Source organism: Hyperolius riggenbachi, chromosome 10, assembly GCF_040937935.1.
Source record: "Hyperolius riggenbachi isolate aHypRig1 chromosome 10, aHypRig1.pri, whole genome shotgun sequence".
Taxonomy (NCBI): domain Eukaryota; kingdom Metazoa; phylum Chordata; class Amphibia; order Anura; family Hyperoliidae; genus Hyperolius; species Hyperolius riggenbachi.
In genome coordinates this window covers 71,662,088-71,689,915 of record NC_090655.1, presented here as the reverse complement: position 1 = coordinate 71,689,915, position 27,828 = coordinate 71,662,088, and the positions used below count along the sequence as shown (strand labels likewise).

Sequence of the window (27,828 nt, the reverse complement as noted above, 5' to 3'; positions counted from 1 at the left end):
AAATACACGCCTTGAATCCAAATCAGATGCAAAATTATGCAAATTTAAATGCTAATTTATGTGCTAGTCCCTAATCTAAAATTTGAATGCAGATTGGATGCAGGCTACCACAAGTATACTTAGAACATTTTACATAGAGAAAAGGGTGTACAAATCATTCCCTTTTCTCTATGTAAAATGTTCTAAGTATACTTGTGGTAGCCTGCATCCAATCTGCATTCAAATTTTAGATTAGGGACTAGCACATAAACCTTGGGGGTCTGTACACGCCCCTTGATGGTTTATAAGCCAGTTGCAGCCTGTGAGCACTGTCATTTTTGTTTGTCTGTCTTGAAGAGATGTGTATACCATTGTATGATAAGTCGCACCAGGTAAGTTATGCTTTTAATGTTAGGTTAGTGGTTAGGTCTTCCCCGAGGGGGCACGTCAACGTCGGGGGGGAAGTCTAGTAGGGAATGATTTGTGCACATATTATTTGCTGAAGCTAACGCCCTCCATTGCTGTACCTGTTTGAATGCATGTTGTGTAATATGGTCCATTGGAGCTCTGCACTTCTCTGCAGCTTAATCAATTCAGGTGCAGCCTTCTGTATTTGGAAGCGCTGCCTACACCCTTTTCTCTATGTAAAATGTTCTAAGTATACTTGTGGTAGCCTGCATCCAATCTGCATTCAAATTTTAGATTAGGGACTAGCACATAAATTAGCATTTAAATTTGCATAATTTTGCATCTGATTTGGATTCAAGGCGTGTATTTAGCCATTGGGGGTCTGTACACGCCCCTTGATGGTTTATAAGCCAGTTGCAGCCTGTGAGCGCTGATAGAATATATTAACTGATTGTGACCTTAAAGGACTTACGAGGCGAAATTGCTAAAAAAAAACGTAAATTACCTGCCTCATCTTTTATGGCACGGAGGACGCCGTCCGCGCCCTCCGTGCCGATCCGCCAGGTCCCCCCACTCATTAGCTCCCCGGGCCGGCTGCCGACCCCACGGCCCGGGTCGGGCTCTCCTGCCTCTTGCAACATGGCCGCTTCCTCTGGCCACGGCTGCGCAGTCCGCCTGGCCGCGAGTGCGGCTGCGCAGCTCTAGGGCCAACCCCCCTGATCCACGCTGGTTTGGTGAGAGCTGATATAGGTTTATGTGTAAAACAATTTCAAACTCAGAGAAAAGGGACTTTTCCCTGTTTGTCTTGTCACATATGTAATTCTATAGTTAAGGGTGATGTGTTCAAACACCCTTCTACTGGTCATAAGTTTCTGATCAATGGATATTACACATGTGACTCGTGCCCATGTGGCTTGATTTATGTGGGGATGACTACACAGGCGTTAAAAGATCACATCTCTTCATATAAATTGTCTATTTGCTCGGGTACCAGTGAACCGGCTGTTGCTAGCCATTTAGCTTCTTATCGCCATAATGTCGGCGATCTAATGTCGGAAGGTATAGGAACAACGCAAAACTCTCTCAAAATCTATTTGTGCAGTGATTGCGTTCGCGTTTTTAAGAATACATTGTATTTATTCTTTTCCGTGTCAAAGAGTTCACTTCCTGACTTGCGTCAGGGAGTGAATTAAAAAAACGCTCTGGAAAAGTACTTAGAAAAGCTCTTTTAACAAAAACGCATCACCCATCCAAGCGCTGGGGAAGGAAAAAAAATGACTAAAAAAACTACCAATGCGAATGGATACGCTATTGAGATGCAATGGGAACGAGGCCTCAGGGCTGGAACCCACTAGAGCGCTTTTTTAGGCATTTATGGATTGCTTTAAATCGCTAGCGATTTCCCTAAACGCTCTGCCAATGTAAATTGATGTAATAAATTCCACAGTAGCAATTGCATTAATCAAAATCGCAATAGCAGGACATGCAGCATTTCGGAGCATATGTGCTCCAATATAAAGAATATAAGCACTATAAGCAAATACCTCATAAATCGCTACACAGATTTAAATTACTGCAAACTGTAAAAAAATGTATAGTAATTTGAAAGGAGCAATCAGAATTAAAATTGCTAATCACAATCGCTGGCAAAATCTCCAGAAAACGCTCATGAAATCGCTTGCAAAACGCTAGTTCAAAAACGCTAGCGATTTGCGACTTGTAGTGGGTTTACCTTACATAGTGATGATGTCCACTTTAAAGAGAAACTCCGACCAAGAATTGAACTTTATCCCAATCAGTAGCTGATACCCACTTTTACATGAAAAATATAATGATTTTCACAAACAGACCATCAGGGGGCGCTGTATGACTGATTTTGTGCTGAAACCCCTCCCACAAGAGGCTCTGGTACCGTACGGTACTCTGGGCAAACTGCCACAATGTAACAATGACACACACAGGAAATGGCTGTTTATAGCTGTCTGTTAAAGCCAGAACAGCTACATAATCTGCCCACAGTAACAATGTCACCATGTAATACATGTCAGAATGTGAATCTGGGAGAGGAAAGATTTTACAATGAGCAAACTCTGACTAAATCATGTATACATAATTATTGTAAAAATTAAGCACCTTTTTATATTAAATTATTTTCACTGGAGTTCCTCTTTAAGCCTGACACAGCAGCTGCCTGAAAGTTGGGTTAGCATGGCTCTGTAAAATGAATAGTATTTAGGTGCATTCTACACCAGGAGCTCTGGATTTCTGCTTGCCTTTTCAGGGAAGTAAAGGAATGATTTGCATATTCACTCACTGAGCGGAAGTGGTGCATCATGGGAGTTTCTTCCTGCTCACATAAAGCTAAATAATTACATTTTTTTTGCACAAAATTGTGATCTGTGTACATTTAATTCCAGCTGAATTCACATTACTAAAGAGTAGAAGCTTCATGTGCATCACTCTGGACTGGACTGGTTCCCTGTGAGGACCAGGGCTTTGTGTTTTTAAACATGGTCTCTGGGATTTGGTGTGATGCTTGGCAAGCAAATTCTGCACCTGCATTCATGTGTTGCTTCTGCACATGCACAGTGTGTTAACGGTTCTGTGGTATTGTCTACAAAGACAATGGCTCTAGTAAATAAGGTGTGGGTTTGGGTTTTTTTTGCGCCTAGTTTCACATACTAATTAATCTGGCCTAGGCTTCTGTGCTGTGGTAGGTAACTGGCTTACATATTTGGTTACTATGGTAACAATGAAATCTGATATACGGAGAAATGCATTATGATGAAAAGGGGGCACACAACTCACTCTGCTATCATTCCCCTACTGTGTTTGAAGCAGATAGAACTAAGAAAATACATGGCAGTGACTACAAGCCAGATAACTACAGATTGGGTGGGGCTGGGGCGCCTCTTAATCTAATAGCAATCAGTGTGTGACGGCTGGGGTGGAAGGGATGGAGGGGGGCACTTTGGCCTCTCAGCCTTGGGTGCTGGAGGACCTTGTCTCGGCTCTGATTGGTACAGGTTGATGTCAGTGGAGTAAGGAGAAAGCAAGAAGCCAAGTAGGCTGAGTGTGTTTCCATAGGATAGAATAATGGGTGGTTAAAAAAAATATAAAAATCCAGGAATGCTAATTCCCACCACCCTTTCCAAAAACGGTCCTCAGACTTTTACATCAGTGACGTGACGATTATCACCGCATGTATCCAGAAGTGACTGTGTGATTGAAAATAAACAGAGGCGCAAGACAGCGCTTTCGTATGCACGTCATGTAAGATTATGAGTGGTAGCTTGACTGTGTTGAGCTTGTTATCTCTGTAAATTCTGTAACCGTTCAGTTTCACAGCATTGTAAGACTGTTAAAAAGCATCCACACATCTATGTATATCTTGGATTACTGTATCACATTTCCACTGCAATTTTTGGGCCCCATGGGGATATAAGAGGAAAACAAAATTCTCTTTCTTTGATGCCTTGTTTAGAAAAAATGTTAGACAGAAACCACAGAGATTGAACTTTGTTATACATCAGTAGACCGTTCAGGAAAGCAAAACAAATTGCATACAGTATTTTGTAGGCACAGACTGAATTTATTTTATTTTTATTTTTTTGAAACAAATGATGTAACCTACGCAGGTACTGACAAATTTGTTTGGCAGGATATGAAGTGCTGGTTTATTTGATCATGAGCTGATGACAGCACAGCAAAGTCCCCAGTATCCAGCACAGGCGGGGAATGCTTTGTGCTGTAGCTTTGCCTCTACTGATGTCAATCACGATTTTCGCCTCTCCCCGCCCCTTTCTGTGAAGGAAGGTAGAGGGGCGGGGAGAGGCGGAGATCCGCGGCGATTGACTTCAGTAGAGGCAGAGCTACAGCAGAAAGCTCTGCCTCTTTCAGGAAGCGCTCCCCTGATTTTCCCCCGAGGATTTGGGAGGTCTGAAGACCTGGTTTTGCCGCGGGGATGTTGCGGATTACTTCTACTGAGACTCCTGAAGCAAACTAAGTCGTAAAAATAGCAATTTTTATTTGCTTCAGTCTCTCTTTAAGTGTCCTCCGTTCTATTCTCAAAAAAAAGTTGGAAGGTATGACATGTATATCTTTTTACTCTACTTGGAACTAAGCTGAGATTTTACATTACGATGTGACCGGTGCGTGGGAGTTGTGATGCAAGTCAACACTCTTTCAGCATTTATCTCTGTATGAAAGATGTACAGTGGTTTGCAAAAGTATTCGGCCCCCTTTAAGTTTTCCACATTTTTTCACATTACTACCCCAAACATGAATCAATTTTATTGGAATTCCACGTGAAAGACCTTCACAAAGTGGTGTACACGTGAGAAGTGGAATGAAAATCATACATGATTCCAAACATTTTTTACAAATAAATAACTGCAAAGTGGGGTGTGCGTATCTATTCAGCCCCCTTTGGTCTGAGTGCAGTCAGTTGCCCATAGACATTGCCTGATGAGTGCTAATGACTAAAAAGAGTGCACCTGTGTGTAATCTAATATCAGTACAAATACAGCTGATGTGTGAGGGCCTCAGAGGTTGTCTAAGAGACTATTGGGAGCAACAACACCGTGAAGTCCAAAGAACACACAAGACAGGTCAGGGATAAAGTTATTGAGAAATTTAAAGCAGGCTTAGGTTACAAAAAGATTTCCAAAGCCTTGAACATCCCACAGAGCACTGGTCAAGCGATCATTCAGAAATAGGAGTATGGCACAACTGTAAACCTACCAAGACAAGGCCGTCCACCTAAACTCACAGGCCAAACAAGAAGAGCGTTGATCAGAAATGCAATCAAGATGCCCATGGTGACTCTGGACGAGCTGCAGAGATCTACAGCTCAGGTGGGAGACTCTGTCCATAGGACAACTATTAGTCGTCCACTGCACAAAGTTGGCCTTTATGGAAGAGTGGCAAGAAGAAAGCCATTGTTAACAGAAAAGCAAAAGAAGTCCCGTTTGCAGTTTGCCACAAACCATGTGGGGGACAGAGCAAACATGTGGAAGAAGGCGCTCTGGTCAGATGAGACAAAAATGGAACGTTTTTGGCCAAAATGCAAAACGCTATGTGTGGCAGAAAACTAACACTGCACATCACTCTGAACACACCATCCCCACTGTCAAATATGGTGGTGGCAGCATCATGCTTCTCTTCAGCAGGGACAGGAAAGCTGGTCAGAGTTGATGGGAAGATGAACGGAGCCAAATACAGGGCAATCTTGGAAGAAAACCTCTTGGAGTCTGCAAAAGACTTGAGACTGGGGTGGAGGTTCACCTTCCAGCAGGACAACGACCCTAAACATAAACCCAGGGCAACAATGGAATGGTTTAAAACAAAACATATCCAAGTGTTAGAATAGCTCAGTCAAAGTCCAGATCTAAATCCAATCGAGAATCTGTGGCAAGATGTGAAAATTGCTGTTCACAAACGCTGTCCATCTAATCTGACTGAGCTGGAGCTGTTTTGCAAAGAATGAACAAGGATTTCAGTCTCTAGATGTGCAAAGCTGGTAGAGACATACCCTAAAAGACTGGCAGCTGTAATTGCAGCAAAAGGTGGTTGTACAAAGTATTGACTCAAGGGGCTGAATAATTATGCACACCCCACTTTGCAGTTATTTTTTTGTAAAAAATGTTTGGAATCATGTATGATTCTTGTTCCACTTCTCACGTGTATACCACTTTGTATTGGTCTTTCATGTGGAATTCCAATAAAATTGATTCATGTTTGTGGCAGTAATGTGACAAAATGTGGAAAACTTCAAGGGGGCCGAATACTTTTGCAAGCCACTGTATCTATAGAGAAGCCCTTATAGTGAATATCATCATCTCAAGTACCCCTTGACATACTGTATATAAATGCGATAGGAGTCCCTAGTGTTTGTGTATAAATACTTTTCAAACCTTCCTTTATGATTTTAATGAACTAAAATACGTATTTAGGCTTATTTATATGTGATATGTATATTTTTTTAAATTTTCACACTCACTGTAGTAGACTGACTATGATGAATTCAAGTTCTCCCTGAACCCAACCCCAGGGGATCCACGTACCTTGTGTTGAGAACCTAGGATTTAAACAGTAGCATGATCTACAACAACCTTTTCTAATGAATGGAATAATGTAATACTTTTAATGTTTCCTTCTTGCAGGTTTGTACCTCAGTCCTGTCACCCTTGCTCTACTTGGGAAGCTGTCTGTCAGTGCTGCCTTCAATGTTGTTTACATCTATACTTCAGAACTCTATCCTACAGTAGTAAGGTAAAGCATTTCATGATTACAAACTTCCAATGGAAGGATTTAGCTGCAATTTTTTCTAAGTATAAATGCATTTTTATGCAAGCTTACTGCAAGTGTTTAAGCAATACTGAAGTGAACCTGTAGAAGAAAAAGTTAGATACTCACGAATGTAGAGGGAAGGCTCTAGATCCTATAGAGCCTTCCCGATCCTCTCTCTGTTGCCCCCGGTCCTTTACTGTCCCCCCGTGAAAGTTGTTTGAACACTTGGTCATATAGGCCTTCAGGAGTCCTGAAGGATTCAGAAGTGCTTGAGTCCCCGAGTACTTAAGAAGAGCGGGTACATACTGCACATGCCAGGTGCATGTTCATGCATGTGCAGTGCATAGCTGCTTGTCTTTGGAAGCATTCGGGGATCCGAGTGCTTCTGAAGCCTTCTGAGGAGCCCCAGAAGGTGTGAACTTTCAGGAAGGACAGCGGTGGACTGAGGGCATGGAGAGAGGACTGGGGAGGCTCTGAGATCCAGAGCCTTCCCTCTCCATAAGTATCTAACTTTTTCACTATTGCTGCAGGTTTATGGTATCTATTTTTTGCTCATTGGACTCCAGGACTACTTTATTGTCTTGTACAGATGCAACATTCCTACTTAGGAGTTTGCTTTTTGGTTACCCTATGTATATAATATTTTTATCCTGCACAGAGTTAAACCTTAAAGTGTACCGAGCCAAAGCTCATCCAATATCCAATATATTCCTCAGCGCTACAGTCCCAACAATACTCCAAATTGGTGGTCTCTGCAGTCACCCCGTGCTCATAGAAAAAATAAATAGGGGACCACCACCAAATATGCAAAACCTTCAATTAGCTTAAAATCCAGAAGACATTTATTTCAATACTGCATTCAGTTGCATAAAATAACTTAAAATTATCACATTGAGGGCCCTTATGACAAGAGCGTAAAAAAAAAGCACCCCTGGTGCATCGATCATTCATCAAGTGGTGTGATAATTGCCCAATCTCCACTGCTTGAGCCGAAGCTCAGGTACAAAATCAGATACCTTAAAGTGGACCCAAATTTAAAAATACAAGATTTCAGAAATAAAATCTACTTTCTAAATTATTATAATAAATAGCAGCCTTTTTTCAGCTGCATGATGACAAATATGAAATATTTAACATTTATTGGAGGAACCCCTCCCTTCCTTTCATATTGCCAGGACAGAATCCGGCAGACTGGTGGAGGAGATAAAAAACAAAACACAGGCTGCTACTGATGATGTCACAGGGGATGTGATCTCAGCTTGTGTGAGATTTCACATAGACGACGCCCCTGTGAGGGAGGGTAGCTGATGACAAACGCCCACAATCTAAAACCTCCTACGAAGCTCAGAAGTAATGGCTGCCAACTGTATAACCCTAGTTATCAAAAGAGAAGGGTGAAAAGCAAGCACTGAAATGCTTATAGGCTTGAAGGAGTGTTTATTTATATTTGTATGTGTCAGAGTGGTGCAACTAAATATTTTGCATTACAAAAATGTTTGGTTTGGGTCCGCTTTAAGAGAGGGAAGCTGCAGGATCCTGTTGCGGTTTTCTTTGCTACTCTGTTGTTCGCTGATAACGGCCCTCCTCTTCCTCCAGCGTGGCTGCGCAATAGCTGGCCGAGCCCAACCGCGCATGCACAGTAAGCCGGAACTCCGTGCTGCTGTGCCTACGTGGGCGGCCTTGCGTCTCCTGCGTGGCCATGATAGAGGAAGAGGAGCTACACAGCTATGATATGGAGGGGGGCTGCACTCAGCAATGAGGTGCTTCGGACCACTGAGGGAAGCCTCAACAGGATCCTGAGGCTTCCCTCTCGTCAGGGCAAATATCTAATTTTGAACACGAGCTTCAGCTCGGGTTCGCTTTAAATAATGAAGGGTTTTTTACTTTGTATGATCCCATTTTACTGTTCTTCTTTAGGCATCATTTTATTGAATTAATTAGTGAATTAAATTCTGATAGCAATCAGGATAAGTGAGTTCAAACCGTATACAGAAGCAAAGAGGTGAACAGAATACCTATTTCATGAGTCAGATATTCATGACATCGCAGCAAAGCTTGCTTCTTCTCCTGTTTGGATTCAGATGGTGGTCAGTCAGGTATGACCATGTGACAAAGTAGGAAGAATAAATGCCACAATACATAACATTGTCCAGCACCCCTGCATTACAGTACAAATCATGTAGTCTGCATGAGGAGACGGGACTTGTATTTAACAGGAAGTATAAAGGGACCAGTTGTAAGACCTCAGTCTGTGAAAGTGAGTGTGATATGGAGGCTGCCATATTTATTTCCTTTTAAGCTATACAAGTTGCCTGGCACTACTGCTACCAAATAGATCCGTAGGGCTGCCAGGCAACTGGTATTGTTTAAAACGAAATAAATATGGCAGCCTCCACAACACTCTCACCTTGGGTTTACTTTAAGAGTAATCTGTGTGTAGGCAGCAGAGTTCTTTAAAAGGATTTAAACTCAGGACTTCCTCTCTCCTGTCAAAGATTAAGCACAGCATAATAACCTTTAGAGAAAAAAATATTCTTCATTACAATTTATAAAAATCCTTAAACTGTGAAGTTTTGACTGGATTGACTTTCAGAGCACAGAAAGGGTTAAAGCCTCCGTTTTTTCCTGTACCAGAAGAGCCACGGCACTCTCATTTACAGCTACTACTGATAAGTCTAATTACACCCTGATGTAGCTAAAGAAACACCCACTTCTCAGAGTCCTAGTCCCATATGCAATTCATTTTTTCTCGTAGGAGATACTTTTTCATCCTTTGTTTAAAATAACTTTCAATCCTTTTTCAACTGGAAAAGTACTGGAAAGTGAGTGAATAAGTACCATCAAAATTATTTTGAGAATTTTTTTTGCTTTCTGGTGCCTCAAAAGGCATTTTAGCGACAAGTTTAAATCTCCTAGGAGAAAACTCAGGAGAAAGTTAATTGCATATGAGCCATGGAGTTCTCCAGCAGTTATATGTGGAAAGAAAACGTTTCATTGTGGCGTACGAGAGAGAACGGCGCCGGAGACTTGGGCGCAGGACACAGCCAGTATATGGCTGATCCTGCTGCCGCACAAGTCCGGGCCGTGTTAATTACTATTCCCCCTCCAGGCCGACATGGATAGTGGGGGAATGGAAGCCGAATTATTGTTTTAAAAGCAACTTCAGGTCCGTCTTCTGACGGCGCTGAAGTTACTCCCTGTGCCTGCGATAGCCGTAGTTCCTATTACGGCCTATGGTGGCACCGGCTGCGCCCAAGTCTCCTGCGCTGCTGCGCCTAAGTCTCCAGCGCTGGATTTACCGTGTTCGTTCATTGTGTGCTGTGCAAGAGTTTATGTCCACTTTATGCCTGTATATATAGGTGCCCAGCTGCAGGCAAGCATAGCTACACAATAGGTTTTTTTTTTCAATTTGAAAAGCTCCGTTCAAAAGGTAATACTTATAATTTAGACTAATCAACACGATTGCTTTGAGAATTTGTCTTGTTTAATTTAGGGTTTATTTAGGCATTAAGTCTTGTTTGTACGGGAAAAGAAAATCGATACAGCACCGGAATTGCTGCAATCCATTTATGTTCTGCTCGCGAATCTTTGTTTTAATCTTCTGTGCCATATCAATATGCTCATATATTACCAGCCGTGGCATGTCCCTCTGCCGGAGTCTCTATTACCTTGTACTATTAGACAATAATCCTGCAGCTCAGGCGGCTGTTGGTTTAATTCCTGTCTTACTCTTCAGTACACAACATGAAATGAGTGTTATAAAAGCAAATAAATAACGAAGTAAAGTATTTCTATCTATTTGTGCAGCATGGTAATGTACATAATGGCGCATTGGATCCAGACACAGTGCCAGTCCTCCTTGTAACTCCTCAGATATGGCATAAATTGTTATTGACTCGAATCACAATTAACATTGGAATGAGAGTTTCTCAGTAGCGAGAAACTTTAAAGGAAAATGGCTAGTGGAGAGTCAGCAAGTTTTAAAAATTCATTGCTCAAACTCAACATGCTACTTAGAGAAAATCCTTATGTCTTCTTAATTTATGTGGCGGCAATTAGGCAGCTATATAAACCCCAATTTTGGAAGCGAACGTCTCTTAATCATGCATTCCAGGCAGGCTGCCTGCTATCCTAGATTTTCTCCATATAGACAAATCATCCTTTAGTGTTTGGGTATATTCTCTTATGAAAGGTTGAACAACTCATTTAATCCCTGGGAAAAGAAAATGATCCACAGACCTGTAATAGCCTCTATGACCTTTACTGCTTTCGGAGATTTTACATTTATTTTAATTGGCAATTAATTTTCTCAGCTTTTTTCAGAGTTAAAAAAGTAAGTGTAGGACGAGTGCATGTTAAAGTTTATGCAAATCGAAGCACTTAAGTAGCCATTAGCATCTCGGCACTTGTTGACAGACCTCTAAAAATATTTTCCTTGTACTGCATTAATTATGTCTGCTAGTTGGATAGCTCTTAAGTCTGCCCCCACGTTTTTATTTCTATAATTTCTTCAATATTGTGTCACTTCCATAGCAGGCACACAAGGATATTGATTTGATTGCCCCGCCCCAGTATAGGTATGCAAAGTTGTCTCTCTCATATAGGTCACCTCTCCCAATATACAGTGAAATGCGAAAGTTTGGGCAACCTTCTTAATCATCATGATTTTCCTCTATAAATCGCTGGTTGTTACGATAAAAAATGTCAGTTAAATATATCATATAGGAGACACACACCGTGATATGTGAGAAGTGAAATTAAGTTTTTGGATTTACAAAAAATGCGCAATAATTGTTTAAAATTAGGCAGGTGCATACATTTTGGCACGGTTTTCATTTTATTGGTTCCAAAACCTTTAGAACTAATTATTGGAACTCAAATTGGCTTGGTAAGCTCAGTGACCCCTGACCTACATACAAAGGTGAATCCAATTATGAGAAAGAGTATTTAAGGGGGTGAGTTGTAATTTCCCCTCATTTTTATTTTTTCTGAAGAGTAGCAACATGGGGGTCTCAAAACAACTCTAAAATGACCTGAAGACAAAGATTGATCACCATCATGGTTTAGGGGAAGAATACAGAAAGCTGTCTCAGAGATTTCAGCTTTCTGTTTCAACAGTTAGGAACATATTGAGGAAATGGAAGACCATGGGCTCAGTTCAAGTTAAGGCTTGAAGTGGCAGACCAAGAAAAATTTTGGATAGACAGAAGTGATGAATGGTGATAACAGTCAGTCAACCCACAGACCAACACTAAAGACCTACAACATCATCTCGCTGCAGATGGAGTCACTGTGCATCGTTGAACCATTCGGCGCACTTTACACACGGAGATGCTGTATGCAGGAGTGATGCAGAGGAAGCCTTTTCTCCGTCCACAGCACAAACTGAGAAGCTTGAGGTATGCTAAAGCACATTTGGACAAGCCAGCTTCATTTTGGAATAAGGTGCTGTGGACTGATGATACTGAAATTGAGTTATTTGAGCATAACAAGGGGTGTTATACATGGAGGAAAAAGAACACAGCATTCCAAGAAATACACCTGCTACCTAAAGTAAAATGTGGTGGTTCCATCATGCTGTGGGGCTGTATGGCCAGTGCAGGGACTGGGAATCTTGTCAAAGTTGAGATTGCATGGATTCCACTCCGTATCAGCAGATTATGGAGACCAATGTCCAGGAATCAGTGACAAAGCTGAAGTTGTGCCGGGGCTGGATATTTCAACAAGACAACGACCCTAAACACTGCTCCAAATCCACTAAGGCATTCATGCAGAGGAACAAGTACAACGTTCTGGAATGGCCATCTCAGTCCCCAGACCTGAATATAATAAAACATCTGTGGTGTGAGTTAAGCTATGAGAGAGCTGTCCATGCTCGGAAACCATCAAACCTGAATGAACTAGAGTGGTTTTGTAAAGTGGAATGGTCCAAAATACCTTCAATCAGAACCCAGACTCTCATTGGAACCTACAGGAAGCGTTCAGAGGCTGTAATTTCTGCAAATGGAGGATCTACTAAATATTGATTTCTTTTCTGTGGTGCCCAAATTTATGCACTTGCCTAATTTTGTTTAAACAATTATTGAGCACTTCTGTAAATCCAATAAACTTCATTTCACTTCTCAAATATCACTGTGTGTGTCTCCTATATGATATGTTTAACTGACATTTTTTATCGTAACAACCAACGATTTATACAGGAAAATCAAAGCTGTACCCCAATATAGAAAGAATATCTGCTGACTCATCCAGAAGTAGTGTTTGCTCAGCCAAATAGAAGTTGTGGCTTCTATTCCACAGTCCAAGGTTTGCATCCAGGGCTGTGGAGTCGATACAGTGGGTACAAAAATCATCCAACTCCAGGAATATGTATCCTCTCACATATTCTAAAACGGTTATAAACACAAGAATTTTAGCAGTGGTGTAGCAATAGGGAGTGCAGAGGTTGTGACCGCATCGGGGCCCTTGTGCCAGAAGGGCCCCGAGGGACCCGACCTTAACCACATTAGCTCTCTATTGGTCCTGTGCTGGTAATAATCACTTCTATAGATGCTTTAAAAAGTATTGATCATTAACAAGCTGTTTCCCCATCCCCTTCTTACACCTCTGACAGTGTGGAAATCCTTGGCAGGTTTTGGTGCACCGTATCAATTGTTATGTATATAGTGCTTGGGAGGCCCCATGTAAAACTTGCATCGGGCCCATAGCTCCTTAGCTAAGCCACTGACTTTTGAGAGTATAAGAGACTCCATACTGATGTTTCAGATTAAGTTGTTCCGAGGCATACTATCCTTCTAATGCTGCCAAATGATGCTGAACCAACATTCTGATCAGTAAGGTGATTACTTTTGAGAAGAGCGTTCTCATGGATCCACTGGCCAGGTTCATCATGCTCACTGGCAGACTTTAGAAACTTTAATAAACCAATACACACTATATACAGTAAACCCTTTTTTGGGTTAACCTTACCTAATTTAAATGGACATGAACTTGGAACTTCCTCTGCTCCTAAAAAAATAAAAATAAAAATACAACTGAATAATAATCTTTAACGAAAAACATTCCTCCGTTACAGCTGTTACAAATCCTGCAATAAATCTGAAGTGTCTTCTTCCTGCTTTCATGGAAGCAGACATAGGTTTACTATCCTGTGTTTACAAATTAGCTGCTCTGCCATGGCAGAGGAGATTCATGAGCTGACACAGCTGAGAGATCAAATTACAGTGGTGATTAGGCACAGATGATTAGGGAATTAGACGGGCTAAACTCTCTCTAAATTCATACAGGGTGCATTTCTCTGTTTTCATTCTGTCCTGTGCAAGAGTTCAAGTCCACTTTAATAGCTAATAATAAACTGGGGACACCTATTACTGCAGAAGACCATAATTCATCCCTAGTCCTCCCACATTCAACAAATACAGCAAATGGCAACATAATATCCTACAGCAAGGATTAGGCTTCTTGAAGAATGGAAAATGAGTTTAATGAATTGGACAAGTGGAGGTTGCATCACAGAGATGAAAGGGGACACCTTTTACTCCCATTCATGCAAATCATGTAGAAGAATAGTTTATTTTTATCAACTCTACTCTTTTTATCAACCCTTCTCTTCTCCCCATGCTATTATCCTCCTATTCAACTAAGATTTCATGGTCTGACCACACTACGGTTATCATAGCTCTTGAGAATATAATGCTGCCACCCACCAGCTCCTCATAGAAGCCTAATGAATTCCTTCTTGTAGAATCCTCTAAAATTGAAAAGATGACTCAATCTATAACCAAATACTTCACTGATAAGAAGTTTGACCCTTTCTTTATCCTTCCTGTGGGCTGATCAGAAGAATATGTTCCATGGTGAATGTGTTCTATGACGCTCTAAACAGAAAAAAAATAAAAATGTGAAACTTCTTTAAAACCATGTATCAAGGAACTTCAGTGTGAACATAGCAGAATATCAGGCTGCTCATTGAGAAGTATGAGAGGCATACGGGCAACTCCTGGGAAGAGATGGCTCGAACCTCCGATTTTCAGTTCATGAACCTCGAACGCGAACTTCAGCAAAATGTTCGGTTCGTGCGAACTTTCGCAAACCGCAATAGACTTCAAAGGTAAAAAATTGAAAACTAGAAACCTTTATGCTGGCCACAAAACTGATGGAAAAGATGTTTCAAGGGGTCTAATACCTGGAGGGGGGCATGGCAGAGTTGGATACACGCCAAAAGTCCCAGGGAAAAATCCATACTTTGGTCCAGGGCCGCACAAAATCACGACAGCACGACCTCGAACAGACCTGCCAGGTGGCCTGCCTCTGCCTGTTTTCCCCATATCGGGGGGGAATGAAATGTAAGGTATGCACTGACTTGACTAATACAATGTGCAGTCACACAGGTGCAGTGAACAGGTGTGCAGTGACTGGTATCAATACAATGTGCAGCTGTCACACACACACAGGTACCGTGAACAGGTGCAGTGACTGGTATATAACACAGTGCGGTCACGTAGGTAGGTGCACTGAACAGGTATGCAGGGATTGGTATTACAAATTTTCAGCTGTCATACACACAGGTACCGTGAACAGGTAGTCACTGAATGTGCTGGGCCTGGCAGTGGCACAGTAGGAATTACCAAGGGGCCAAGGGCCAGCTGCGACTGACTGACAGGGCTGTATATGCAACAAGTGTCTGTGGGACACGCACACACAAAAAAAAAAATAGATCACGAGAACAACATTAGCTCTCAAAAGAGCTGTTGAGGAGTGCTTTTTAGCAATAAGTATCAGTAAGGAGCAAGCTAACAAGCCTAACAAGAACCTAACTAAGCTTTCCCTAATGTCTCTGCAGCAAGCTCTCCCTTTTCTAATTACTGCAGCCACACAAGTGGGTGAAATGGCAGACACTGAGGGGGGGGGGGGGGGGGGAGGCGAGGACACTCCAGGAGGGAGTGTAGCCTGATTGGCTATCATGTGTCTGCTGACTGTGATGTAGATGGTCAAAGTTGACCCTAATGATGTAGTATAGGGGGCAGGTCGAACTCGCATATAGTTTGCGTTCGATCGCAAAGTTCGCAGTTCGCGTTCGCATGCGAACCGTTTGGGCCCCGTCACACTCACATTAAAAATTGCTGTAAAACTGCAGCAGAATAGATGCGATCGCAAATTCATTCAAAAAATCGCGATCGCAGCTATTTTGCTGTGATTTTAATACTAGTGAATGGGGGCAATTTTTAAAAATGAAAGCAACCCGAAAAATGCTCTCCAGTGGTTCTCCAGCCATAGAACCACTCCACATGCGGACTTAAAAGGAAATTGAGCTTACTGCCAATTTTTTTTCCATGAAAGGAAAAATAAACCAAATAGTTCTATGGCACAATAGTTTAATCAGATGATAGATGATGTCCTTAACTTACCTTCCTGCTGTCTGTTTCCTTCAGTATCTGTCCTATTCCCCATTAGTAAGGAATATTTTATTCGACTGGGTGGGCAGTTTAATCCATTTAGCAGGAAGTGCCATCAGTCCTCAGCCATCCTCTCCCACTACAGCCATGGCCATGAACTAGAGAATTTGCACTGAGCACAAAGGAAAGAAGACATGCACAAGCTTTTATCTCACTGGGCATGCACGATAATTGAACTCGAGCATGCTCAGTACAAATCTGTTTGCACACGGTAACAGCTCTGGTGTGACAGCACAGCTGAAGACACACATCACTTATGGCTAGATGGAATTAAATAATCAGCAATAACTCTGAACAGGAGTCGTAATGGAGGAAACCAAGAATGCAGATAAAGTAAAGGGGACAGCGCCACATGATTATAATTAACACATATTGTCAGTACAGGTTTGCTCTAAGCTAGAAAATAACTGATATATAGCAGATGTAGGAGGAATCATTTTCAGCAACAGTTAGGTTAATTACCTCTTCAGAAAAAAGCAAGAAACATTTTTCGGCAACTGTAACATATTGGGAACATTTCACAACTTTCAACAAATTTAATATTCTTTTAGTGACAGATTCTCTTTAATCAATAATGTGTGTAGACTACTTGTCAGCTTATCAACACATCCCTTGTTAATTGCTGTTCCAAACATTCTGTGCAGTAAAAATATAAAATTGTCGAGCTTTCATTTATTTTGTTCATTTCTTCCATTTTGCAAGTACAGTATGTGCTTGACTACTAGCTATGGCCCAGTTATTAAATGCCGTTATTTAAAAAATGATTCATGGTATTGTTGATTGTATTTGACCTTTTATGTGATGGTCTCCTGCCCTTTCTAATAGTGCTGGAGTATTACAGCTGTATTGATATTATTATTCTAGACTTGAAGTTTGATAAACATTGTAAGTGCCATTTAACCTCTTTGGGACCAAGAATGTTAGTTACGTTCTGTCTGTGGCTGATAGGACGTAACTCTAACGTCCTTGAAGTCTCCCCTCCTGCTCCCAACACAATCGCACGCACCCAGTGGTGGAGAGTCAGCTCTCATATGACAGCCAACATATCCCCTCACTGATCAGGAGCCATGGCGATTAGCTCCTGATCACGTGATCACTGTGATTGCCGCAGATCATAGTGATCACTGAAGCGCAGCGGCTGAAGGAAGAAGAGGATCTACTCGCCTTCCTGACGCTCCCGCGGCGATCATTGCTCCCCTCCGCTTTGCCTGGCATCCATCCTCACTCTGCCACTAAGTTCTGGGTCCCGGCTTGACGACTTCAAGCCGGGACCCGGAACTTAGCGGCAGTGCAAGGCTGCATGTCGGGAAGAGAGGATGCCGGAAAGCTGCTCATCTCAGGACCCAAGGAGGTGAGTAATGGAGGAGGTGAGTAATGGAGGCTGCCTGCGCTGGAGACACCAACCTAACCGGCGGACAACCATGCCTGACTATACAGGGAATACCTATCCCTGGCTATCTAAACTAGAGGGATCTGAGCCAGGCAAACGGCTCTGGTCCCGAAGGGAGGTTAAAGAGGAACTCCAGCCTAAACAAACATACTATCATTAAGTTACATTAGTTATGTTAATTAAAATAGGTAATATAATCTCTTACACTCACTGTTTTAAAAGAACAGGCAAATGTTTCATTTCATAAGGGCAGCCATCTTTTTGGTTGAAAGGAGGTGACAGGGAGCATGAGACACAGTTCCAACCGTCCTGTGTCCTGAGCACCTCTCCCAGTTGCTAGGCAACGTGAATAACAACATAGGAAATCCCATCATGCTTTGCACCCATTGATGGGTGGAGCTTAGGTAAAAATGCAGCTAAAAATGATGCTTTGGTAAGAAAAACAAACTTCTGATGCTGTGAAACTGTTAAAGAAACAGCAAGCCTTTTCAGTTCTGCTGAGTAGATTTTTTAGTCCGGAGGTTCACTTTAAGTGGCCGGTCCCCAAGTGGTTAATCTCCTTACCTCTGTGGATGCTTTTGGATTTTTTTCAGACATTTTCTACAGTAGGTGTCATTGTGTCAGGTGTTACATGTATAAAATGTATAGTTTTTGTTCTGCTTTAGTGATTTTCTTTAGGGGCAGTAATGAACTAGCTAAAAAAAAAGTAGCAGAAATGTGTTGCTGGTCAGCATGCTGTTAGAAGTGTTACCCTGCTTGGCCTGCAGTATACATTTGAACTGTGGTGGACTTCAGCCAATGGACAAACTGGAACAACACTTGTGTAGGAGAATGGAAGAAGCCTCTGGAGGACCCTGAGGCTTCCTTATCCCCAGATTAGTACTCCTTGAGGCATGTTTTCCTACAGGTACCTTTTAAAGTTTAGTATCTTGGTAACCCAGCTGTTTAATTTTGGTTTCTGTGGAGTTGGAAACCACACATCTGTCTGATAACAAAAGTGCGGCCTGCAGAATAAAGTTGGGTTGCTCCTACTGTATAATGAATTGAGGTCTTCCATTGCCTGTTGGACTTCGATCTTCAAACTTACCGGAGCTCCCTTTCAATTTAAAACCGGGTGGAAACCCAAAGTCATTGCTCTGCACAGGGCCCAGTATGGTCTTAATCTGACTTTGGGACTCGGGAAGTTTTTATAGGTTCCAGAACCTTCCTTCTTAGGAAATGATTCCCTTTTTGACCTGAGCTTCGGCTCGGGTTCACTATTTTAAAGTGAACCCTGAAGCAAGAGGTATATGGAGGCTGACATCTGTATTTCCTTTTAAACAATACCAGCTGCCTGGCAGTCCTGCTGATGTTTTTGGCTGCAGTCTTGTCTGAACCACACACCTGAAACAAACCTGCAGCTAATCTAGTCAGATTTTTTTTGTCAACAAAAATCTGATCTGCATGCTTGTTCAGGGTTTCTGGATAAAAGTAATGGAGGCAAAGCATCAGCAGCTATGCCAGGCGTGTATATTGCTTAAAATGACCATTAATACTCTATTATAAGTCTGGAGATTTAGGTCTGACTCATTAAATAAGTTTAGGGGACGACTTGTATACAAGTCGGCCCTAAATTTCTGGCTCATAGCTGAAAAGGGGGGGGTTTACTCACCTCTCTCAACCTTTGCAGGGCAAGCCGTAGTGGGCTGCATGCTTTGTAACCACCTTCCTGCTGTCACTTTTTAATTGAAAAAACACTACTTTTGATATGAGGTTTTTGCCTGTGTGACACTGAAAATTTTACCAACCAGTGGCTACAACACTGAGCACACTAAGTAATGTGTTTACTATTCGATTCGTGACATTCCCATTTGCACCAATTTATCCAGTGGTAAGAGGCACTTTCTTGATAAAGGATGTTCCAAGAAAACTTAGGTGTGAAAAAGAGCAGTTAAAAAGTTGCGGCCAAAAATGGGTGCAATTGTTATTTATCGTAATATAGATAGCTGTTACTCTATTTAGCAGTCGTCTGCGATTAAATTGAAATATATTGTATTATTGTTAGCGGGTATCGGTAGGTGTTAAGGTTAGGCACCACCGGAGGGGTATTAGCGTTAGGCACCACTAGGGGGGTTATTAGGTTTAGGCACCACCTTAGGGTCTTAGGGTTAGGCACCACCAGGGGGGTCTTGAGGTTAAGCACCACCCCCATCTTAGTGTTAGGCACCACCACCTTGTTTTTTTAACCACTGCTTTCTTTGGGTAGTATATTTTGCTAAGAATTTTTATTCTAAACACATTTTCACTGCAATGATACGGGGAAAAAAAAATATTTCTCAGTTTTCAGCCTTTATAGTTTTAAAATAAAGCATGCTACCATAATTAAAACCCACGTATTTTATTTGCCCATTTGTCCCGGTTATTACATCGTTTAAATTATGTCCCTATCCCTAATGTATGGCGACCATATTTTACTTCTAAATATTTTTTTTTGTCCAGTCAATAATTAAAAGCCTTTGCATAATAAAATCTGTAATATACCCTCATGACATACATATATAAAAAGAGTCCCTAGGGCAACTATTTATGTATTTTTTTTACAAGGGCTTTGGAAGTGGAAGGGATTAATTATTAATTTTTTATTATGTGTGTGGGGTGTGTGTATTTTACTTTTTCACCACTAGATGGCACTGCAAACACTGTCCTGTTTACCAGGAAGCGTTAACTTTTTTTAATTTACATTTTACATGCTTCAACTACTTCCTGTATTATGAATGGACATGGCCACTGATCACGGATCTCTATGTCCAGATGGTACGAGCGGTGCAAGGGCGAGCGACGCATTAAAACGTCCTGGAGCCGTTAAAAGGCTCCAAAAGGATGTTTTAATGCGACGGATCATCGCGAAGTGGTTAATAGTCGGCACATGTGCAGTGCGGGTGTACACATTCCCCCCCATCTCGCTCCCGTGGCTGGGAGGGTTCTGCGCAGTAGCACTCCCAGTCACAGGAGCAACTGGCCTGGCTAACGGGGCTTGTAGCAGAAGAATGAGAAGGCAGAGGAAGACATTGTGGCAGCGATCAGTGCGGAGGGGGCTGGAGGAAGTCCCAGGTATGTATAAAACGCTTGCATTCAGGGTCACTTATAGGGCTTTTTCTGAACTCAGGCATAAGAAGTGAATATTCTGGCAAATGCCTGAATGCTGTCGAGTTTGTGAACACGCTGTTCCTAAACATGTTGCCAGATTTGTATTGTGGTTTCCTGGGTCTTAAAGTTTTTTAAGTTGTTTAAATATACCGATGTACTACTAGCAGCAGTTTCCCTGCGCCCCATTTTTTTTCTTGGCGCCTGTATTTCACGTATGCCTACTATCAGCCTCTAGGCTTATCCTTTTTCTCTTGCTAGATCTTTGAAGAGTTATATAAATGATGTACATGCTACATTTTCATCACGTAATATAATGGTTTGTGATGGTTTCAGGTGGAAGTCTACAGTGAGAGTAGGCATCCCTTAAAGTCAATGGTCTCCCTTTTAGCTGTCTGCTACATTGTACACAACTCAACTGAATGTCATAGTGCTCTTACAGTTACTGCCTTGGAGCGCAGCCTCCTGTTTTTCCCCCTCATTCTTCCCTCGTCTTTAGAGCAGACTGCAACATGTCTGTACAGTGATCAGTCATAAGCACTCATCTAAAGCTCTCACTAATGATTGTTTTGTACAACGTTACCAAGAAAGGTTGGACAAGCTGGGCTTATTTAACTTGGAAAAAAAGTGACTGAGAAGTGACCTGATTAACATGTATAAATACATCAGAGGGTAATACAGAAAGCTTGGCAGAGGAGCTTTTTGACCCTATGGTTGTATAACGGACAAGGGGTCATGATCTGCGTATGGAGGAAAAATGTTTTTGCCATTTAGAAAGGGGTCCTTTACAGTGAGAGTGGTTAAAATCAGGAACCTCTTACCTCAGGAAGGAGTTATGGCAAACTGTATATCTGCATTTAAAGAGGGCTTGGATGCTTTCTTTGCATTGGAGGGCATACAATTGCTAGTAATTTCCGGGAGAGTTAATCCAGGGAATTATCTGACTGCCATCTGGAGTTGGGAAGTAATTGTTCCCTTTCAAGAATAATTGGCCAAAGCCTTGTTAGATATTTTGGCCTAGCGCTTGATCAACTGGGTCATGTTCAGGTTCAGGATGTTTTTTTGTTTTTTTTTTTCCCTTCTGGTTGAACTTGATGGACGGATGTCTTTTTGCAACCAAACGATGTTAATTTGTTAAACTAGTCTGGTGCTCGAGCAAGCTGGAGAAACATGACGTTTCTGTTTCTTTTGGTGCTGTCTGCCCCTAACTTGCAAGGAGCCTGGTCAGATTGTGCCTGGATGTCCAACAGCCCTTTGTTTTACCATTTTCTCCTTGTTTCCCATGTTTTTTTTTTTTTTTTTTTGTAACACCGGTTTTTATTAAACAGTTATGATAGTACATGAAGACCAGAAAAAAGACAAGTATAACACAGGTCATAACAGATTAAGAAATGAGTGGTCAAGTGACCATAATGTAACAGGATCTTCAGCTAGTCTTCATGTGGCTTATACAACAATCTACTCTGGCGGAGCAGTATCATTAAACAGAATAGTGTCCATAGGGGGGTAGAGAATGCTGTATAGTGGGGTGGGGGGGGGGGGGGGGGGGAGGAAGGGACATGGGAGCGAGGTAAGGAAAGATAAGTATAACTATTACGAAAGATCAACCAAGGAACTTAAAAAACTAAAAGATTACTTGAGTCGCAATGGGCAAATATCTTGCATAGCAGCTTCTAAATTACCTCATGGGAGGTTAGAGCTATATAGAGATAGTAGGAAGGACCTAAAATGATCCATTAATTGGGTATATAAGGGAGGAATGGAGAAGTTAGATCTCTGACAAAATTAACAAACAGGATGGTATCCAGGTTCCTCTTTGGCGATTGGGTAGGTACGCAGTGGGATTGCTGGGGGGGGTGTTGGGTCATATGGAGAATTAGGGAGGTATATAGTCCGAGGAATTAAACGTCCCAGATCTTGTGAAATCGATCTTCAAAGTCTCTTAAGGAAGCTGTCATCTGTTCCATTGTTTTATACCAGGTAATTTTAGCTTTTACCTCTAAAATTGTAGGTGGGGCTATCTGTTTCCATGCCGCTGCTATGGAGAGTCTGGTACGTTTCCCATGTTTTAACAAAAATAGAGGCATGGAGTAAAAGCTGTCTGTATGCAGCCAGCTCATTCTGTAGCCAACTCAACTGGCTTTATCATTTTCACCAAAGTGGACTCTATACACATTGCTCAGCCTGATGAGACGGAGGTTGGCAGGTGGAGAGGCACGGACATCTTAAGCAGACATCTGAGGCTGTCCACATAAAAAGGACTTCTCAATGTGTGGCGTAATATCAATTGACAGCCCTCTATTTTGTCTAGTTAAGTTTTGTGTCTGTTTCCTTTAGTGTTATTTTTACTTGAGAGTGTGAAATATTAAAAGCATTCAGATGATCATAGCATAGGTTTTCCATATTTGAATGTGCCTTGCGAGACTCGCATGTAATTATCTAATTTATTGAAGGAGTTAGATTTCAAGCCACTGTAAGTCACCCTCTTACATCTTCACCTAATTTATTGATGAAGTTGGATTGCTTTGATGCTGTCTGGTTCCAGAATTAATGAGGGTAAATGGCCTTCTAGCTAAAGGTTTGAAGCTACTGAAGTTGAATTTTAATTTCCAGGGAAACTGCACGAAAGGTAGACTGGCTATGAGCTTCTAAGGAAGAGTCATCACTTATGTATATGGATAAATGTACACCCCCTTTTAACAGTGACCTGAGAAGGTCACCTAAGCTCACCTGACACAGTATGAATCTTCCCTTTTAGCAGCCTGTTATCATTTACCCCGTGCTACTTGGGACGAGTTACTATTACTTTTTATAGGTTGCAGATGGCCATTCCGTTGTGGCTTTGCCCCATAACCTGATTTTCTTTTAAGAGGAACCTTCTACGTAAAGCTACCGTAAGTACTCGTGAACTTTACCATTTAAAGCTGCAATTAAGCTTATTATATATAGTAGCGTGTAGGCCTTTTTGACAGGTTAATGTGTTTTTTTGTTTTTTGCCATATGGAGCATTAAATCAATTGCAATTGAATGTATTTTTTGTTAATACGTAGCAACAGAAATGTTCTCTCTCACGTGAAATGTAGAGGTAGATGTCACGGAAAAACACAGAGAGATAACAGGGGCCCAAATGGTGCAGTATATACTGAATGGAAGGAAGAGGATGGAATGGTACTCACAGAATAGGGTTGCTGAAGAAGCAACCATCCGATCAGGCAGGTGGAGATAACAAACCTGTCTCCCCTTGGGTGATCCTGGATTTTGTGTGGTTGCATTCTTAGAAAAGTTGGGGCTGCCAGCTTTTCCTGGGTATCAATACTCCTACAGGGAGAGAGGGGTGCACTTTCACAGTTACACCACTGTAACTGTGAATCTGCCAAAAGCTGGCTGCCATCAACAGAACATTTTTTTTTTGATGACCTACCTTCAGTAGGTAGTACAAATCTGACAGAAGTGACATGTTTTGGACTAGTCCATCTCTTCATAGGGGATTCTCAGGGAATTATGTATTTTCAAAAGCACTTGGCGTATGGCAGTTGCTTCATCCAACTGCCCAAAAACTTTGTAGCAAGCAGGGAAGCTGGCCAGCATCATTGTTTAAATGCTTTTTAGGGAATATCTTTATAAAATCCTTGCTGAGAATCCCCAATGGAGAGATGGACTAGTTTAAAACCTGTCACTTCTGTTAGATTTCAACTACCTAGTGTAAGTGACAGCAACATAGGAGAAAAGTAATTTATGGCTAATTTTACTGTGGAAAAAATGTACTTCTTTTTTGTCTATATTTGTACATATTTTACATTTTACAATTGTTCGCCATATTGCACCTTTAAGTTAAGGAAAATGCTGTAACATGAACACGGATACCAACTGCATGTACCCACTCATAGCCACAGTCCTAGCCACAGTCCTAATACTATGCTGCATGTACCCACTCATAGCCATAGTCCCAGCCACAGTCCTAATACTATGCTGCATGTACCCACTCATAGCCATAGTCTCAGCCACAGTCCTAATACTATGCTGTGTGTACCCACTCATAGCCACAGTCCTAGCCCTAGTCCTAATACTATCCTGCATGTACCCATTCATAGCCATAGTCCCAGCCACAGTCCTAATACTATGCTGCGTGTATCCACTCATAGCCACAGTCCTAATACTATGCTGCATGTACCCACTCATAGCCATAGTCCCAGCCACAGTCCTAATACAATGCTGCTTGTACCCACTCATAGCCACAGTCCTAGCCACAGTCCAAATACTATGCTGCTTGTACCCACTCATAGCCATAGTCCTAGCCACAGTCCTAATACTATGCTGCTTGTACCCACTCATAGCTATAGTCCCAGCCACAGTCCTAATATTATGCTGCATGTACCCACTCATAGCCATAGTCCCAGCCACAGTCCTAATACTATGCTGCTTGTACCCACTCATAGCCAAAGTTCTAGCCACAGTCCTAATACTATGCTGCATGTACCCACTCATAGCCATAGTCCCAGCCACAGTCCTAATACTATGCTGCTTGTACCCACTCATAGCCATAGTCTCAGCCACAGTCCTAATACTATGCTGTGTGTACCCACTCATAGCCATAGTCCCAGCCACAGTCCTAATACTATGCTGCATGTATCCACTCATAGCCACAGTCCTAATACTATGCTGCATGTACCCACTCATAGCCATAGTCTCAGCCACAGTCCTAATACTATGCTGTGTGTACCCACTCATAGCCATAGTCCCAGCCACAGTCCTAATACTATGCTGCATGTACCCATTCATAGCCACAGTCCTAATACTATGCTGCATGTACCCACTCATAGCCACAGTCCTAGCCCTAGTCCTAATACTATGCTGCATGTACCCATTCATAGCCATAGTCCCAGCCACAGTCCTAATACTATGCTGCATGTATCCACTCATAGCCACAGTCGTAATACTATGCTACATGTACCCACTCATAGCCATAGTCCCAGCCACAGTCCTAATACAATGCTGCTTGTACCCACTCATAGCCACAGTCCTAGCCACAGTCCAAATACTATGCTGCTTGTACCCACTCATAGCCATAGTCCTAATACTATGCTGCTTGTACCCACTCATAGCTATAGTCCCAGCCACAGTCCTAATATTATGCTGCATGTACCCACTCATAGCCATAGTCCCAGCCACAGTCCTAATACAATGCTGCTTGTACCCACTCATAGCCAAAGTCCTAGCCACAGTCCTAATACTATGCTGTGTGTAACCCACTCATAGCCATAGTCCCAGCCACAGTCCTAATACTATGCTGCATGTACCCATTCATAGCCACAGTCCTAATACTATGCTGCATGTACCCACTCATAGCCACAGTCCTAGCCACAGTCCTAATACTATGCTGTGTGTACCCACTCATAGCCATAGTCCCAGCCACAGTCCTAATACTATGCTGCATGTACCCATTCATAGCCACAGTCCTAATACTATGCTGCATGTACCCACTCATAGCCACAGTCCTAATACTATGCTGCATGTACCCACTCATAGCCATAGTCCCAGCCACAGTCCTAATACAATGCTGCATGTACCCATTCATAGCCATAGTCCCAGTCACAGTCCTAATACTATGCTGCATGTACCCATTCATAGCCTTAGTCCCAGTCACAGTCCTAATACTATGCTGCATGTACCCATTCATAGCCATAGTCCCAGCCACAGTCCTAATACAATGCTGCATGTACCCACTCATAGCCATAGTCCCAGCCACAGTCCTAATACAATGCTGCTTGTACCCACTCATAGCCACAGTCCTAGCCACAGTCCAAATACTATGCTGCTTGTACCCACTCATAGCCATAGTCCTAGCCACAGTCCAAATACTATGCTGCATGTACCCACTCATAGCCATAGTCCCAGCCACAGTCCTAATATTATGCTGCATGTACCCACTCATAGCCATAGTCCCAGCCACAGTCCTAATACTATGCTGCATGTACCCACTCATAGCCATAGTCTCAGCCACAGTCCTAATACTATGCTGTGTGTACCCACTCATAGCCATAGTCCCAGCCACAGTCCTAATACTATGCTGCATGTACCCACTCATAGCCACAGTCCTAATACTATGCTGCATGTACCCATTCATAGCCATAGTCCTAGCCACAGTCCTAATACTATGCTGCATGTACCCATTCATAGCCATAGTCCCAGCCACAGTCCTAATACAATGCTACATGTACCCACTCATAGCCATAGTCCCAGCCACAGTCCTAATACAATGCTGCTTGTACCCACTCATAGCCATAGTCCTAGCCACAGTCCTAACACCCTGGACTGACTTCAAAAGTATTAGTAAGGAAGAGATCTCGGACATCCTCCGTCGCCTCCGCCAGACAACCTGCGACCTGGACCCTGGACCAACTAAACATATGCTGAAATGCCCTGACCTGCTTGGTCCAGCATTTCACAAAATAGTAAATTGCCCTCTGCAAACAGGGTTTCCTACCTCTCTAAAAGAAGGAATCATCAAGCCCCTTCTTAAAAAACCTTCCATGGATCCAGATGCTATGAGCAGCTACAGACTTGTCTCCAACCTCCCCTTCTTAGGTAAAGTTATTGAAAAGGCTGTCTATCTGCAACTTGAAACCAGGATGTCAGTAAACAACATCCTGGACCCTCTACAATCTGGCTTTAAGAAACACTGCAGTTGTGAAACAGCCCTCATCCAAGTCTGCAACGATCTGCTCATGGCAAGGGAGAGAGGGGAATGCTCCATCCTAATCCTGTTGGATCTCTCAGTGGCTTTTGATACAGGTGACCATTAAATCCTGCTTAACAGACTGCAGGAGTACTGTGGCATCAGTGGATCAGCCCTCCAGTGGTTCAGATCATTCCTGACTGACAGAACACAAAGAGTATCCCTAGGACCTATAATGTATAATGTCCTATAATGTCCAAACCTGCACCTCTACAATTCGGAGTGCCACAAGGATAAATCCTATCCCCTCTGCTGTTTGCCACTCGGTACACTTATCCAACGACCTGGCCTGACGTACCACTGCTATGCCGATGACACACAGCTATACCTGTCCTTCAAACCTGGTGGAACAGACCCTACTCCAAAAATAAACTCTTGCTTAGCTGAGCTACAGGCATGGATGAATGATAACTGATTGAAACTTAATGCTGACAAAACTGAGGTCC

General features: G+C 42.3%; 1 protein-coding gene across 4 annotated transcripts in view; it reads left to right on the top strand.

Annotated features, from left to right (window-relative positions):
- Positions 1–27,828, top strand: part of LOC137533983 (solute carrier family 22 member 15-like) — a 538,432-nt gene that overhangs the window by 231,153 nt on the left and 279,451 nt on the right. For all 4 annotated transcript variants that reach the window (XR_011024265.1, XR_011024264.1, XM_068255310.1 and 1 more), the window contains one exon: positions 6,552–6,660. Coding sequence is in view for 2 of the 4 variants with exons in the window: in XM_068255310.1 (XP_068111411.1) it covers positions 6,552–6,660 (109 nt within the window). In the remaining 2 variants the exon portion in view is untranslated. The remainder of the gene's footprint in view (positions 1–6,551; positions 6,661–27,828) is intronic.